This window comes from Meriones unguiculatus, chromosome 8 (assembly GCF_030254825.1).
Source record: "Meriones unguiculatus strain TT.TT164.6M chromosome 8, Bangor_MerUng_6.1, whole genome shotgun sequence".
Classification (NCBI taxonomy): Eukaryota; Metazoa; Chordata; class Mammalia; order Rodentia; family Muridae; genus Meriones; species Meriones unguiculatus.
In genome coordinates this window covers 70,683,289-70,695,874 of record NC_083356.1, presented here as the reverse complement: position 1 = coordinate 70,695,874, position 12,586 = coordinate 70,683,289, and the positions used below count along the sequence as shown (strand labels likewise).

General features: G+C 52.0%; 1 protein-coding gene across 2 annotated transcripts in view; it reads right to left on the bottom strand.

Moving 5' to 3' along the window:
* Positions 1-1,962: 1,962 nt before the first annotated feature.
* Positions 1,963-12,586, bottom strand: part of Col5a1 (collagen type V alpha 1 chain) — a 150,167-nt gene continuing 139,543 nt past the window's right edge. The window contains exons 64-66 of one of the 2 annotated variants that reach the window (XM_021638330.2): positions 12,357-12,425; positions 8,464-8,697; positions 1,963-4,257 (exon numbers count right to left, since the gene is read on the bottom strand). In XM_021638330.2, coding sequence (XP_021494005.2) covers positions 4,111-4,257; positions 8,464-8,697; positions 12,357-12,425 — 450 coding nt within the window. In that variant the 3' untranslated portion in view covers positions 1,963-4,110. Of the gene's footprint in view, positions 4,258-8,463; positions 8,698-12,226; positions 12,296-12,356; positions 12,426-12,586 lie in introns of both variants that reach the window. The other variant, XM_021638418.2, reaches the window with a different exon arrangement.

Here is a 12,586-nt window from a genome sequence, read left to right as displayed (position 1 = left end):
TCTGTTGAAACTTGGCTCACATTAGGATAGAGTCTTTACAGAGGAGAAGAATAGAGGAAGTTGTGGCCTCACTGGGACCTGACCGCCCTTCCCCAGTCTTAGTGGATTTGGCTTAAAGAATGAGTTCATGGACCATGCCTTTGTATGCATCACAGGCCAAAAACACTCGCAGAAGTCAGGAGCCTCACTGTTCCCACGGCTTACCAACCCTAACTCTAGTCCTTTAGTGGAGTGTTGTAGAACTCACCCCACAGGAGAAAGCCCTCAGGCTGGGGACCTCTAACCTGGATGGTGGGCATATACCTTCCATTGTTGGAAGGTATTTTGTGTGTCAAGATCTGGGGACAAGCACGGGTTTATGGCCACCCTAGAATAGGCCTGGAGCAGTCCCTTTGGCCAGTCTCTGGCCCTCTCATTCAGCCAAGAAGCTGGCCCATTCTGATCTGGAGAAAACTCTGCCCTTAAGGTGCAGGTGCAGTTCCCAGTGAGGGGAGCTGGGCCATTTTCTTGCCATGTGCTTCTCCATATGGGTCCATGGTCAGAGGAACCTGCCAGGTTTCATCACCAACTCCTACAGGCCCTGCTGGAGGCCTTCTATGAATCCCATCTCTTAGAGATGATCAGCTTTCCACCTGTGCCTTCCTGAAGCCCACCAATGGCACCTCCCACCACAGTTCCTGGACCTTCTATTCCCTTGTAGGATCTTACATCTACTAGCCTTTGGCAGTGTCACACCATTGGTGTCCCTTTCCTGAGCCACTCACTGCAACCCGCAGGAGATATCTGCTCCCACCTGCTTCCACTCCAAGCCTGAATTCCAGCTGCTCAACTCCCATGGCCAAGTGTTCTGACTGGTGTGTCCCCCAGAGCTTCTCTTGATTGGATATTTCAGTAATGGATGCTGGGAAACCTCATCCAAACTGCGGATTGCCAGCCTTCTAGGCTTTGCTTTCCACAGTTTGGGGCTCCTTCTCTCATGTAGTTCCAAAGTGGGCAGGAGCAACCAGCCTTCGAGGTCAGCATTTTCCTACCTGAGGCTGTGGGTTACTGCCTCATCCTCCACTTCCAAGCCTCAAAGTTCTCAAGTTCTCAACCCTGAGACTCAATATCCCGCCTGTGTGACTGTCAGCAGCTTTACATTCTGAAAGAAGGAGGGTTTCTCCTCCAGTACCAGGTCCTTCAGAGTTAAAGCACATCAAGATGGCGTTCTCAGATGACCCAGCCTGCAACAGGTGACTGGTTTTCTAGAGAGATATCTGTAGGTCAGATTGGCACACTGTTGTGGGGCTGTGGACCACAGTGAGATTCACTGGCCTGGGGCTCTGTGGTAACAATCACTAGAGGTAGCTCAAAGCAGCAAAATGTGCTTCTGGGAGTGACGGTCCAAGTTCATGACAGGCTGGTGGGTATGACAAAAGGGAGCCAGCCCTTCAGAGGGTACATGTCCCATTTGGTAAAGGTCATTAGCTGAGGTAAGTCACATGATGCCTCCTCCAGCCATAGCAATGTGAGGTCACAGTCAAATAGCCACTCTCCATCCCTCCTGACCACCACCCTCAAGTTCACAGTTCCTAACCTCCTGGGCTGTAAAGCAACAGGAGCGTCAGGTGGAGGGCCTGGCCATACAAAGAAGACAGCCAGTCAAATCTCTGGGGTGTAAACAGTAAACTCCTTTATTGAGACACTGTTACAACGATTCCTTTGTTACACAGTTTTAAAATACTTTAGAACACTCTTCCTGGGGAAAAGTTAAAATTTGAGGCTTTAGGTTGGACTCCTGGGAAACATACAAAGTATCCTTTGGCCTGGAATTTTAAAGGAGCCAAGGTCCTAGAGTTTTTATCACAGTCCCTCAGTTTACTTTTTTTGCGTGTTTATTTTCACCAGCATTTGCCCAATTATATATATGGAGAGGGAGCGCACACACCAGAGGAAACAAAAACATGAAATGATGCCAGAAGCTTTTCTGCAAATATAAGAAGTAATTTTATTGTAAAATATTGAAGCTAAAGTGGACTGAGGAGAACAGGACACGTTTTGGACTTCAGTACAAATTATAGCTTGGAAGGGACCGGCAGTAGAACAGGACAGAGTGAAAGGATAAATCAGATGGGGTGAGAGGCAGAAACCGAATCACATGACCTACACAGAATCCACAGGGCATATGGCCATCTTCCAGTATGGCTTTTCTCACGTAGAGGCGCGCACAGCAGTCCCTGGCTCACGATGGCATCCTGGCTTTCAGGAGAACTCTCCAGACCAGGCATTTCTTTGGCAAGAGTAATAGTTGTTCTTCAGGAAACTTTGGGGATGCTCGTTGGTGGCATTCATCAATCCTGGCCACTCCGGGGTGCTTCACTGTGGTCTCCTACACTCCAGGGGTGGAGTAGAGACACATGCACCAGAGCGTGGAGGCTGGCTCCCTGGGCACCATAGCTTTCTCGTGGTGGAAGGAGAAGTATGACAAGAGGGCAACTCTCACAGTGGGGCATCCTTTTCCCTTGGTCCTGGAGACCTCTGAACCCAGAAGGAAGCCCCCACCCAGCCATCACACACACCTTGGAGGAGAAGGGAGAGGCGACCCTTCCACTGACACCTGCACCCAAGACAGCCCTCTGGTGGAAACCTAAACAGAGGAGCCTGGAGCCACAGAGTCCATTGCACATTTCGCAGTCCACCGGCCGCTCACAAAGCAGTTTGCCTGTCAGTGTGGGCACCCAGTGGCTTCCATCCCGTCTTGGCACACACACAGAAATTAGCACCACAAACATTCAGCAACTGAACAAGAACATGGATACACCATGTACTATGCAGAAAATCTTTGTTTTGCTCATGTGTTTTCAAATGATGTAAGCAGAGCCCAGAGTCAGGGGACAGGCTTCAGGAAGGACTCTCCACCATCATAAGCACAGAGTGCCAGCATGGAGGAAAGGTCTCTGGCACCAATGCGATCTTCAGGTCCTTGGCAAATTCTCAGAATGTGGAGAAATAGCCAGGATAAAGGAAGGTTGGGGACAAGACACAGCAGGCACCGTAGTGCTGCCTCTAGGGATCTCAGGACACATAGCACCACAAGAGACAAGTGTAAAAAAAAATCAGCACCAATGTTCATAGTTATTTATCATCTACAGAACACGTGGTTCTCCAGCCCTGGACACTATCCCATCAGCCTCTGCAGGAAGGAACACGAAAAAAGGAAGCAATCAGAATTAATTTAAGCCTGTGTTTTAATCTGAGTGCACGTGGAAAAGGCAGGATAGCAAATGCCTTTTTCCCCCCTCCCCATAAAAAATTATCCAGAGCTAATCAAAAAGAAAAAATAATTAAGAGTCTGGAAAGGGGCCCAGGCACCTGCAGTGGCAACACAGCTTCTTGCTGACTGGGCAAATTTCCAATTTATTGCACGTTCTTGGGGGATGGGGTGAGGAGATGCCCTCTGCGGAGAGCCTGATTGCAAGCCTGAGCGGGTGCCTCATCCCAGTTGCCCACTCTCCTCATGGGCCTGAGGCTGGGTGTCCATGCAAGACTGAAAGCCAGCACACTTAACATTTATAACAATACAATACAAATATTTACTTAAAACTCTCACAAAAACATAAGCACCTTTAATCCATCGGAAAGGCACGTGTGGAATGACATTTGGCCTCTGAGTGGATGAGTTGAGGGTTGTTTAAAAAAAAAACAAAAAAAGGAGGCTTTGGCGACCTTTACAAGACCACCTCAGAACATCTTCTGAAGGTCAGGGGAATACATATCTTCAAGTTGAATTTTTAAAAAGTGATTTCCAAATACTGCTCCACCCCCACTCCCGGCCAAGGGTCCATTAACACCTTTGATGATTCTATCCGGAGAGCTGGGGACCAGGGCCTACAGCATGGCAAGAGGCTGTGGTGTGGCTAGGTCATGTGATTCGGCTCCGTGGGGACACGGCTCTTTCCCTTTGTTCTCTCTGGGCGTGGGGTCCGGCGCCACGGAGGGTCCGAGGTGCTGATGCATCAGGCAGGAGGGGTGAGAAATGTTCACTGTCCAGGATGGGCCGCGCACAGGATGCCCACAGGTGGGTTGCTGAGGTCACGAGGTTGCTCTGGAGACCAGTGGGCTCAGCAGCTCCTAGCCCAGGAAGCAAGCTGGCCCCACTTCAAATCCAAATTTCTGTGAGGCTTCACCAAAGTCGTTGAACATGATGTCCACAATGGGGACCTGCTCCACTTTGGGTGTGTCGATCTCCAGCACCGTCTTCTGGTAGCCTTTCTTGGTCTAGGAAGGGGAAAGAGGTGGAGCCAGTTAAAGCCAAAGATCCTCCCCTGGCTCAGGTCCCCCTTTACCCCAAGGATCAAACCAACTCCTGAGTCACCAAGACAGAGCCACCAAAAAGAGCAAAGTGGAAGAAACATAGCTGAGCAAAGAAGTGATAGGACCCCTTAAGACTTCACACAGAAGAGGGAGGTGAAAGTCTGCAGCCATGCCAGGCCCCTCCAATGGTTCCAAAGTGAACTGGGTAAAGTGAGGCATGGAAGGGTCATGATGGTGCAGGGCCTGGGCAGCCTGTTAGATAGGCAGTGCCCCTCTTGTGCTCAGACCAGCACTCTTGAGCAGAGGAGACAAGGCTCTCCTACAAAAAGCAAGTGTGGCCCCAACCAGTTGGGGAAGCTACCAACACAGACATCTCCTTCAGCCCAGAATATAGGGAGAGAGACAAAAGGGTACTTCTGTCCCCAAAGCCAAGCTAGCTTAACTTCAGGTATCAAAAACATTTATCACAGAGGACAATCTGGTTCTGCAGTTCTGCCAACTCCCTTTAATGGTCCCTGATATCCACCTTTCCTCCATGAATCTTGGGGCTACCCACTGGCCACATGTCCTGAGCCAGGGCTTCCACTGCTATGGATGTAGACTGCATTCACACGAAACTGTGCATGGCCTGGGAAGGTCTCCCTCCACTGCCTAACTCCTGGCAGAAATCATGAGGAGAAGGTAGGTGGACGGCAAATATCCCAGATGCAACTGTGGGTACCACATGCCAGAGTACTGCCTGGCAGAGGTTCCCCTACTAGCCCTGGGTCAATCCTGAAACTCCCATGTTAGTGCCCAGCTGTAGGGCCTTACTCTCTTGGGTGTAGACTGAGTGTGTGCCCCAAATCCAAATAGGAACTGCATTGCTCACGGTGATGGTGGGAGGCAGACCTTGCAGTGATGACGAGGCCATGAAGGGGCCCCAAAAAGACCCTCCATCTCCGCCTTGTGACAATATTGCAAAGGTAACTATGTACAACCCAGGGTGATGGCCACAACCTTGGACTTCCTGCTGGCAGAACTGTGAGTTCCTGTTGTTTATAAGGCACTTAGGCGATGATCATTGGTGATCATGGCCAAACCCAAGCCATCCCGAGCCACAGATGGAGGCAAGCCACTCCTCGGCTTCCCACTTCAAGCCTGAGTACACTGGTAAATTCCTTTGTTTAAAACTGCTAAGCCTTGCTGGCTGATTTGTTACATACAGCAAGAAACACAGTGGGCTACTTGATGTCTCCAGCTGGAATGTGGAAGGTGTGAGTGTGGAGGCGGGCAGTACCTGCTCTGGCTGGCATCCAGTGTCTTGCCTCCACTGCTCTCAACTTCCATGTGCCCCAGACCTCACCTGCCCACAGCTGCCCTGACAGGATCCCTCTGTCTTGTGCTCAGAGACAGGGTGGGGACATCCCGTGTTCCAGGAGCATTTGAGCACTGCAGGTCCTGCCCATCCAGATTGACTTGGGGTGGATTTGCTTAAATGGGAGTCTTGGACAATTTTGTCATTTATACATTTCTGGCTGCCCCTAGAGAAACACTGAAAGAATTTGCCACCAGGAGCCCAGCAGAGATACTGGTTGCTTAGAAAATGGTTGAGTTTAAGGGATACCTATACCTGATCTTGCTGGGCAGAATGTAAGGGGACTGGCCAAAGGCATGGCCATACCACTCCACTTCCATGGCTATTGCCTGAAACTTACCATATGAAATATCTGAGGGGCTAGAGAGATGGCTCAGTGGTTAAAGTGTTTGTCATGCAAACATGAACACTGAGGTTTGAATCCTCAGAAATACAGGTAAACGCTGCATGGGTGTGACAGCCCACTTGTAATTCCATCTTTGGAAGATAGATCTAGGGAACCCCAGAGCAAGCTAGCTAGCAAGACAAGTCGGATCAGTCGAGCTCTGGGTTTGAGAGCCCCTGCCCTTAAACCCTTTCCCTGATGATTCCCAACAGACTCCAATGTTGGGTCTCCATATGCACACCCCCCCCCCACACACATACACACACACAGAGACACACAGACACACACACACACAAATACATATGCACCTGCATTATGTGCCTATATGTGAAAAAATACACAAATATGCACATCATACACATTAAACAATATAAAAGGACAGTGGCCCACATCTTTAATTCCAACACTCAGGAGGCAGAGGCAGGCAGATCTCTGTGAGTGAATTTCAGAACAGCCAGGGATTAAAGGTAAATGGGTAGCTTCAGGGCGGGTGATGGACAACTGAGACTGTCCTGGCCAGGCTAGGAAGGAGGGAGGCAGAGCTGGTGCCCTGTAATCTAGGCCCTGTTACCTTGGGCTCCACTCCTGGGACTCCTGATGAAGTCATCAGCCTGCACTTTTCTAGGCTCTGGAAGGTGATACAGTCTTGGAGGGCCATGTGAGGTCCCTGATGAGGTCTCCATTTTGTATGCCAGTGAGTCATGAGTCCATAGGCCTACGCCAGCCCACACCTCCTCCATTTATGGCATCAGCATGGAATGGGTCTCTCTCTCCCGCCCCAGGGACCACCGTGTTGGAGCTGGCAGTCGATTTCACATGGATTTGTGGGGCCCCGTTGCTCCAATTATCAGAGTGCTCAGAGAGAGACGTATTTAAAGAAGAGATATAAATAACCATTGCCAGCTAGCAATGGCCCCCCAGGGGCACACAAAGCTGCACAAACAAAGGGATTGATGTGGAGTGGCTCCTGGTCCCTCCACAGGGCTGGCTGCTTGGCAGCCCCGTCAATCAGGCTACCCAGCCACACAATGCCAGTGTTGGAATTCCAATTTCAGTAGCTGCAATTTATAAAATGAATCAAGCTGGCCTCCCAGGGATGGGCAGGCCTCAGCACTGATGGCCTGCATGTGGAGGATAGGAGCAAACTGAATGAGAGGATGGTGACCCTTCAGATCAAGGCTCAACTCAGGGGCTTGGGAGCAGAAAGCAGGCTGGCTTGCTGCATGCTGTGCTTCGTAGGCCACCTCGCACCTCCACAGTCCTTTTCGTCTGCTCTTTCTTCCTGAGTTTCCTCCCCAGCACACACAGCCAATTTTTTCTACCAGCAGGTTGTTTTGTTCTGAGCCATTATTTCCCCCCACCTTTTCCAAGACAGGATCTTGGATCTTTTCTGTCCTGTACCTCACCTCTGCACCCAGAGATGATGACGTTGTCACAGCTCAGAATGACGTTTGGTGCTGTGATCAGAACAGCCTCTCTCTACCTCCCATAAAGAACATGGTCAGTGTGGACTACGGTCAGGAAAACTTCTACCTCAGCTACCACACTCTCTCAGGGTCAGCCTGCCCCTGGAGGTGTGTAGGGAGCTCCCCAGCATGCTTGACTCCTCCTGCAGAAGCTCAGCCTTGGACTGGGGAGATCTTTCAATCAGTAAAGTTCTTGTCATGCAAGCATGCAGACCAGAGTTTGGTCCCCAGAACCCACATTTTAAAAGCTGGGTATGAGGGCTGGAGAGATGGCGTAGTGGGGGAAAGTGCTTGTTGTTCTTGCAGAGGACCTGGGTAAAGCCTCAAGCACCCAGGTGGTGGCTCATAACCATCCATGGTTCCGGTCCCAGTGCTCTCTTCTGGCCTCCACGGGCACCAGGCATGCATACAGACATGTGAGTGAGTGAGCAAAGCACTAACACACAGAAAATAAAAATGAAATAAATCCTTAAAATAAAAGCTGGGATGGTGGTGTGTGCTGGTGCTTGGGGAGTGAGAGTGGGAAGGCTGCCAGATTCCTGGAGGTTCCCCAGATTCCTAGAGGTTCCTGGAGTTTGCTGGCCAGCCAGCTTAGCTTACTTGGCAAGTTAAAGCCATTGAGACACCCTGTCATTCTACAGGAATGACAACCACTTGTCCCTTCCACATGTCCCTGCCCACATACTCATACATACAAGTGCACAGGCACATAAACAGACATAAGTGTACATACACACAAAGGTGCCCTGTCCATGATCACATCCTGACCAGAAAAGAGCTACTTAAGTGGGCGTTGTCTCTGCACTCCAACCCGGACCTACCAGGTCAACTACACTCTGACATGGTCAGGCTGGCGCCTATTTGGCCCTCGTTGCATCCCCAGGACAGTTCAGGGAATGGCACACAGAACGTACTCTGTAAATGTGCAGAGTGAGGAGAGCACCCCAAGGAGGCATACTCACAGCACAGCCATCCACCAGGGCACGGATGTAGGGGTTGTTGTCATAAGACATTTCCTCATCGTTGGAGCCCAGGAAACGGATAGCCTTGTCGTAGCTGCCTGTGGCGGCATCCTGCCAGGCCACCGACTGGTAGCAGTTGTAGGTGATGTTCTGGTGGGCGGAGGCACTCAGCAGCCGCAGGAAGGTCATTTGTACCACGCCCACAGGGTTACCTTCCGCATCCACATAGGAGAGCTGGGGGTGGGTATAGCGTGGGGATCAGCGGGGTGGAGACACAGAAATGGCCACAGAGTTTCCCTCCGGGCTTCACCCAAGCCCATCTCCCTGAGGTTGCTGCCTGGAAGCTCCCATACTCCTTTCCCCTGGCACACAGGATCTCCTGGGAGTCCCAGGAACATGAGCCAAGGGAAACACACCACGAATTCTTCAGAGACTCCAAAGTCTGATTGTTATTCTCCCTCTAGCAGCCCTACCTCTCCAGGTTAAGTGACTGCACTGCTTCCTTCAGGAAGCCTGCCTAGGTGAGGTTTTGTGCATTTGACCCTCTTTTCTTGCCTCTAGCTTCCAGGCCACTTCTGAAGAGCCAGTCACCTCCTCCCCACTTGGCAGGGTCTGCCTGGCTTGCTGCACTGAACAAACACACATTCCATTAAAACTTTTCATGGCACACAGAAGGATCCACACTCCTATTGATGAGCCAGGGTGCTGGGAGCAAGAGGCAAGGTCTGGGTCCTTGGAGCAGATGCATGGGAATAAGGCCTTGGAGTAGAAAAGGCTCCTGGGGTCTGGTGACCACACCCTTTGCTGGCATGTCTTGAGTGTTCTGTCTGACCCTGAACCTTGACAGAGGCTCTCCTCTTTGCTGGGCACATGCCAATAGGCAGGAGACGCTGCAGCTGTCACCTTTGGTTATAGCTCTGCCACCTTTCTTCACTGTTTCCTGCATGCAGCCCTGAGGCTGTGTGCACCAGTTTGCCTCTGTGCCAGCTCAGGTCCTGTGTCTGGGGCCCATCTGTCAGCTTCCCTGGACCGCACAGGCTGAAAGCACAGGAGCTCAGCCTTTTGTCTCTGTCACTGGACTAAGCAAAGGAAGGCAGCATGGCTCTTGTGGGCAGATGGAAGGTCACCTACTGGGTGGTCAGGGTGCACAAGGCCCCATCTTGGGAATCAAGAGCTAGAATGGCCGAGACCTTGGGAAATGACATAGCCTGGATGAATGGTAGATTAGCCTAAGTAGGATCTGAGCTGTGTGGGAAGTGGAGTGACCAGGCATACCCTGGAGGTACAAGGGAATCCTATTCTGCCACGGGACAGGCTTCTGAGGCAGCAAACAAGCTACCCTGCTGCCCGCTGCCATTACCAAGCAAAGCAGTGCAGGGCTCTGGAGTCAGGACCTTTCCTGGAAGGCCCTGCTCTCCACAACAAACTGGGAACAGCATCAGAGAACGAGAAAGCCACGCTGTAAGTGGCTTCCACAGTGTCCCCAGTACCTCAAGCCATTCTGCTCCACTATGTGCAGGCCGGCATGGGCACCCTGAGAGGCGAGTCTCATTGTCTACAGCGCTTTTGCAGAGTTCTCTGAGGCATCGGTATTATCAGGGGTGCAAAACTCTTAGCTGTGGGATAAAGCACTGCCTCCCTGAGCCTAGATGTGACAGAAAGCCTCTCTCCAGGCAAGGCCTAGCAGGGCTCAGCTAGGCAGGTCCTCTAATGACACTTGTATCCAGGAAAGAGGATGGCAGAGGTCAGCATCTCACTCTGGCATACCCAGCTCCAAGCACCTGTTGCTCCAACACTGTTCTGTGCTGGCCACTCCAAAGAGCAGGTGGGCAATGAAGTAATGCTGGGTCAGCGCCGAGTGTGGCACAGGGCATGGTGACCAAGAAGACACGATAACTTCAGAACCCACTTTTTCAATAGTAATAGGAGGAAGAATGGGGGTGGGAGTTGGGGGCCAGGCCCAGGTCCCTGCTCCTTCCCACCATGGTGGTGGAATGCCCTGGGGTTCCCAGGCTACCAATTGAACTCCACTCCCTTGGAGACGGCTTGAGAAACCCCACAGTCAGACTCTGCAGGGGAAAAATGCATACCAACCGGCAGTCCAGGTATCCGGTGCTCCTGGAGGACACATGACTGACTTGAGAAAGGACACATGCCACAGCAGAGGCAGGGGTGGCACCACAGAAGGACCCGAAGCACCAGTACTGCCCCAAGTTGGAGTCTTCAAGTGGCCCTGCCCTAGGGGATTGGTTCCCTGCAGCCTCAGTGTGAGCTCAGTATGAGCAGCCATCTTAGGTACCTAAGACGGAGGTTTGATTCCCCAGAGTTACTGTGGTTCTTACGGGGAGCTGGGAATCAGGCAGTGGAGCTTGAAGGCAGGCTGGTTTGCCTTGGACGGTCCCTGTGCCTCTGTCCTTGGTAACTGACTCAGGATAAAGGTCAGAGGGGGCTATTGTATGACCATCTTTGTTCCTTCAGCAAGAAGAGTGACTGGGGTGGGCGCCCCCTGGGGGATATGGACTACACCAGGTGGAAACCATTTGGGAAGGGGAGAAGCCAGGTCAAGTTCAGACAGACAGGACGCCAGTGGATCTCAGCCCTGGGCAGTCTCACTCCCACAGCTCCTTCTTGCCTGACCCCTCGGATCTCCTGTCCCTGCCCACTGGGGTTTCCTCCCCACAGGTCCTTCTGTGTGCCAGCGGTTCTCCTCTGAAGAAAGCAAAGGCAGCAGAGGAGAGGAAGCGACAACCAAGGATGCCTGGTTCCCAGCAGGGGAAGAAAAAGCCGTGGGGCTGAAGCCTGATGAACATGGGCCGGCAGCTTCTGCACAGAGGCGAGTTCCTCGCGACTGAGAGCCAGTTCCTGACAGAGAGCCCTCCAGGCTGAGGGATGGCAGACAGGAGGGGGTAGGATGGTCCTGAAAGCCATGCCTGTGCTCACTAAAGAGGCAGAGGCTGTGCAGTGCTGAGAGGCAGTGGAAGCCCCAGTGGGGTTCGAGTGAGCAAGGACCCACAGGATGAGGTGAAAGAAGAGTGGAAAGAAGGCCTCTGCTTGGGATCTGGCAGTGCGTCACAAAGTTTTGAGCTGACTTCAGGAAAGGCCCAGAGTGTTTGGGGGAGAATGTTCTGTTTTGCGTGGGTGAGCACTGGTCTCACGGCAATGAATCTAAACAAGTTGCTCTCCTCCATGCTGGTCACAAGGGCCTTCTGGTTGATGTTTTAAGATCTTTTCATCTCTGAGATGGATTCTATTCTGAGATATACCTCCCATAAGTTAAACACAGACTGATAGAGCAACTTCAGACTGCAAAGGCAAGAGCAGCCAGAGTCCATGGGCCCTGCATAGCCTAGGCAGGCATGAATGGCAGGAGCCTGAAGAACCCTTCACAAACCACCTCGTCTGCCATGCCCACGGACTTATGAAGGCTCACCTACTCTCTGCATGTCTCTGACCTGTGGCTTGCCAGCCAGGTTGTGTTCCCATAAGCAGCAGATGGCTTTAATGGCATGCCCACCTCCAGCTGTGGATGCCCTGAATCTCAGTGGGAAGCTACCCACCTACTTCCTAGATGGAAAGAACTCTGGTCTGGATGAAAGAGGAGGTAAGAAGAAGAACCATCACACCCATCTGGGCCTTGCTGTCAGGCATGTGGAGCATTTTGGCCTAAAGGGCAATAGCATGTGTGGCCTCAGCTGCGATTAGTCCCATGCAGCGCCCAGAGCCAGGCCGAGCCGCAAGCAGGCAGCGCGAGGCAGCCACTTACCAGGGAACCCCGCTTGTACTGACTATACCAGGTGGAAGGCTGCTCTTTGGGCCAGCGGGCCATTTTACTCTGCAAGATAGGAGACGCCGGGTTTAAAGTGACAACCGCAAAGGACGTGGGGTCACCTTACCAGTTTCCCACGCTTGAATTCACTGAACCAGGAACCTGGGTTTTCTTTGGGCCAAGAAGTGATTCTGGCCTACACATCAGGCAGGAATGGTGGGCGGGGGAGGGGGAGAGAGAAACAGAAAACGAAAGGGTTATTTCTGTCTCCATGGACAGACCTTCCCAGCTCTCCCCGCCTGTGTGTCCTGTCAAGATGCCTGTGCCTCCTCCCCCAAGAGCTGACATGGGGTGACA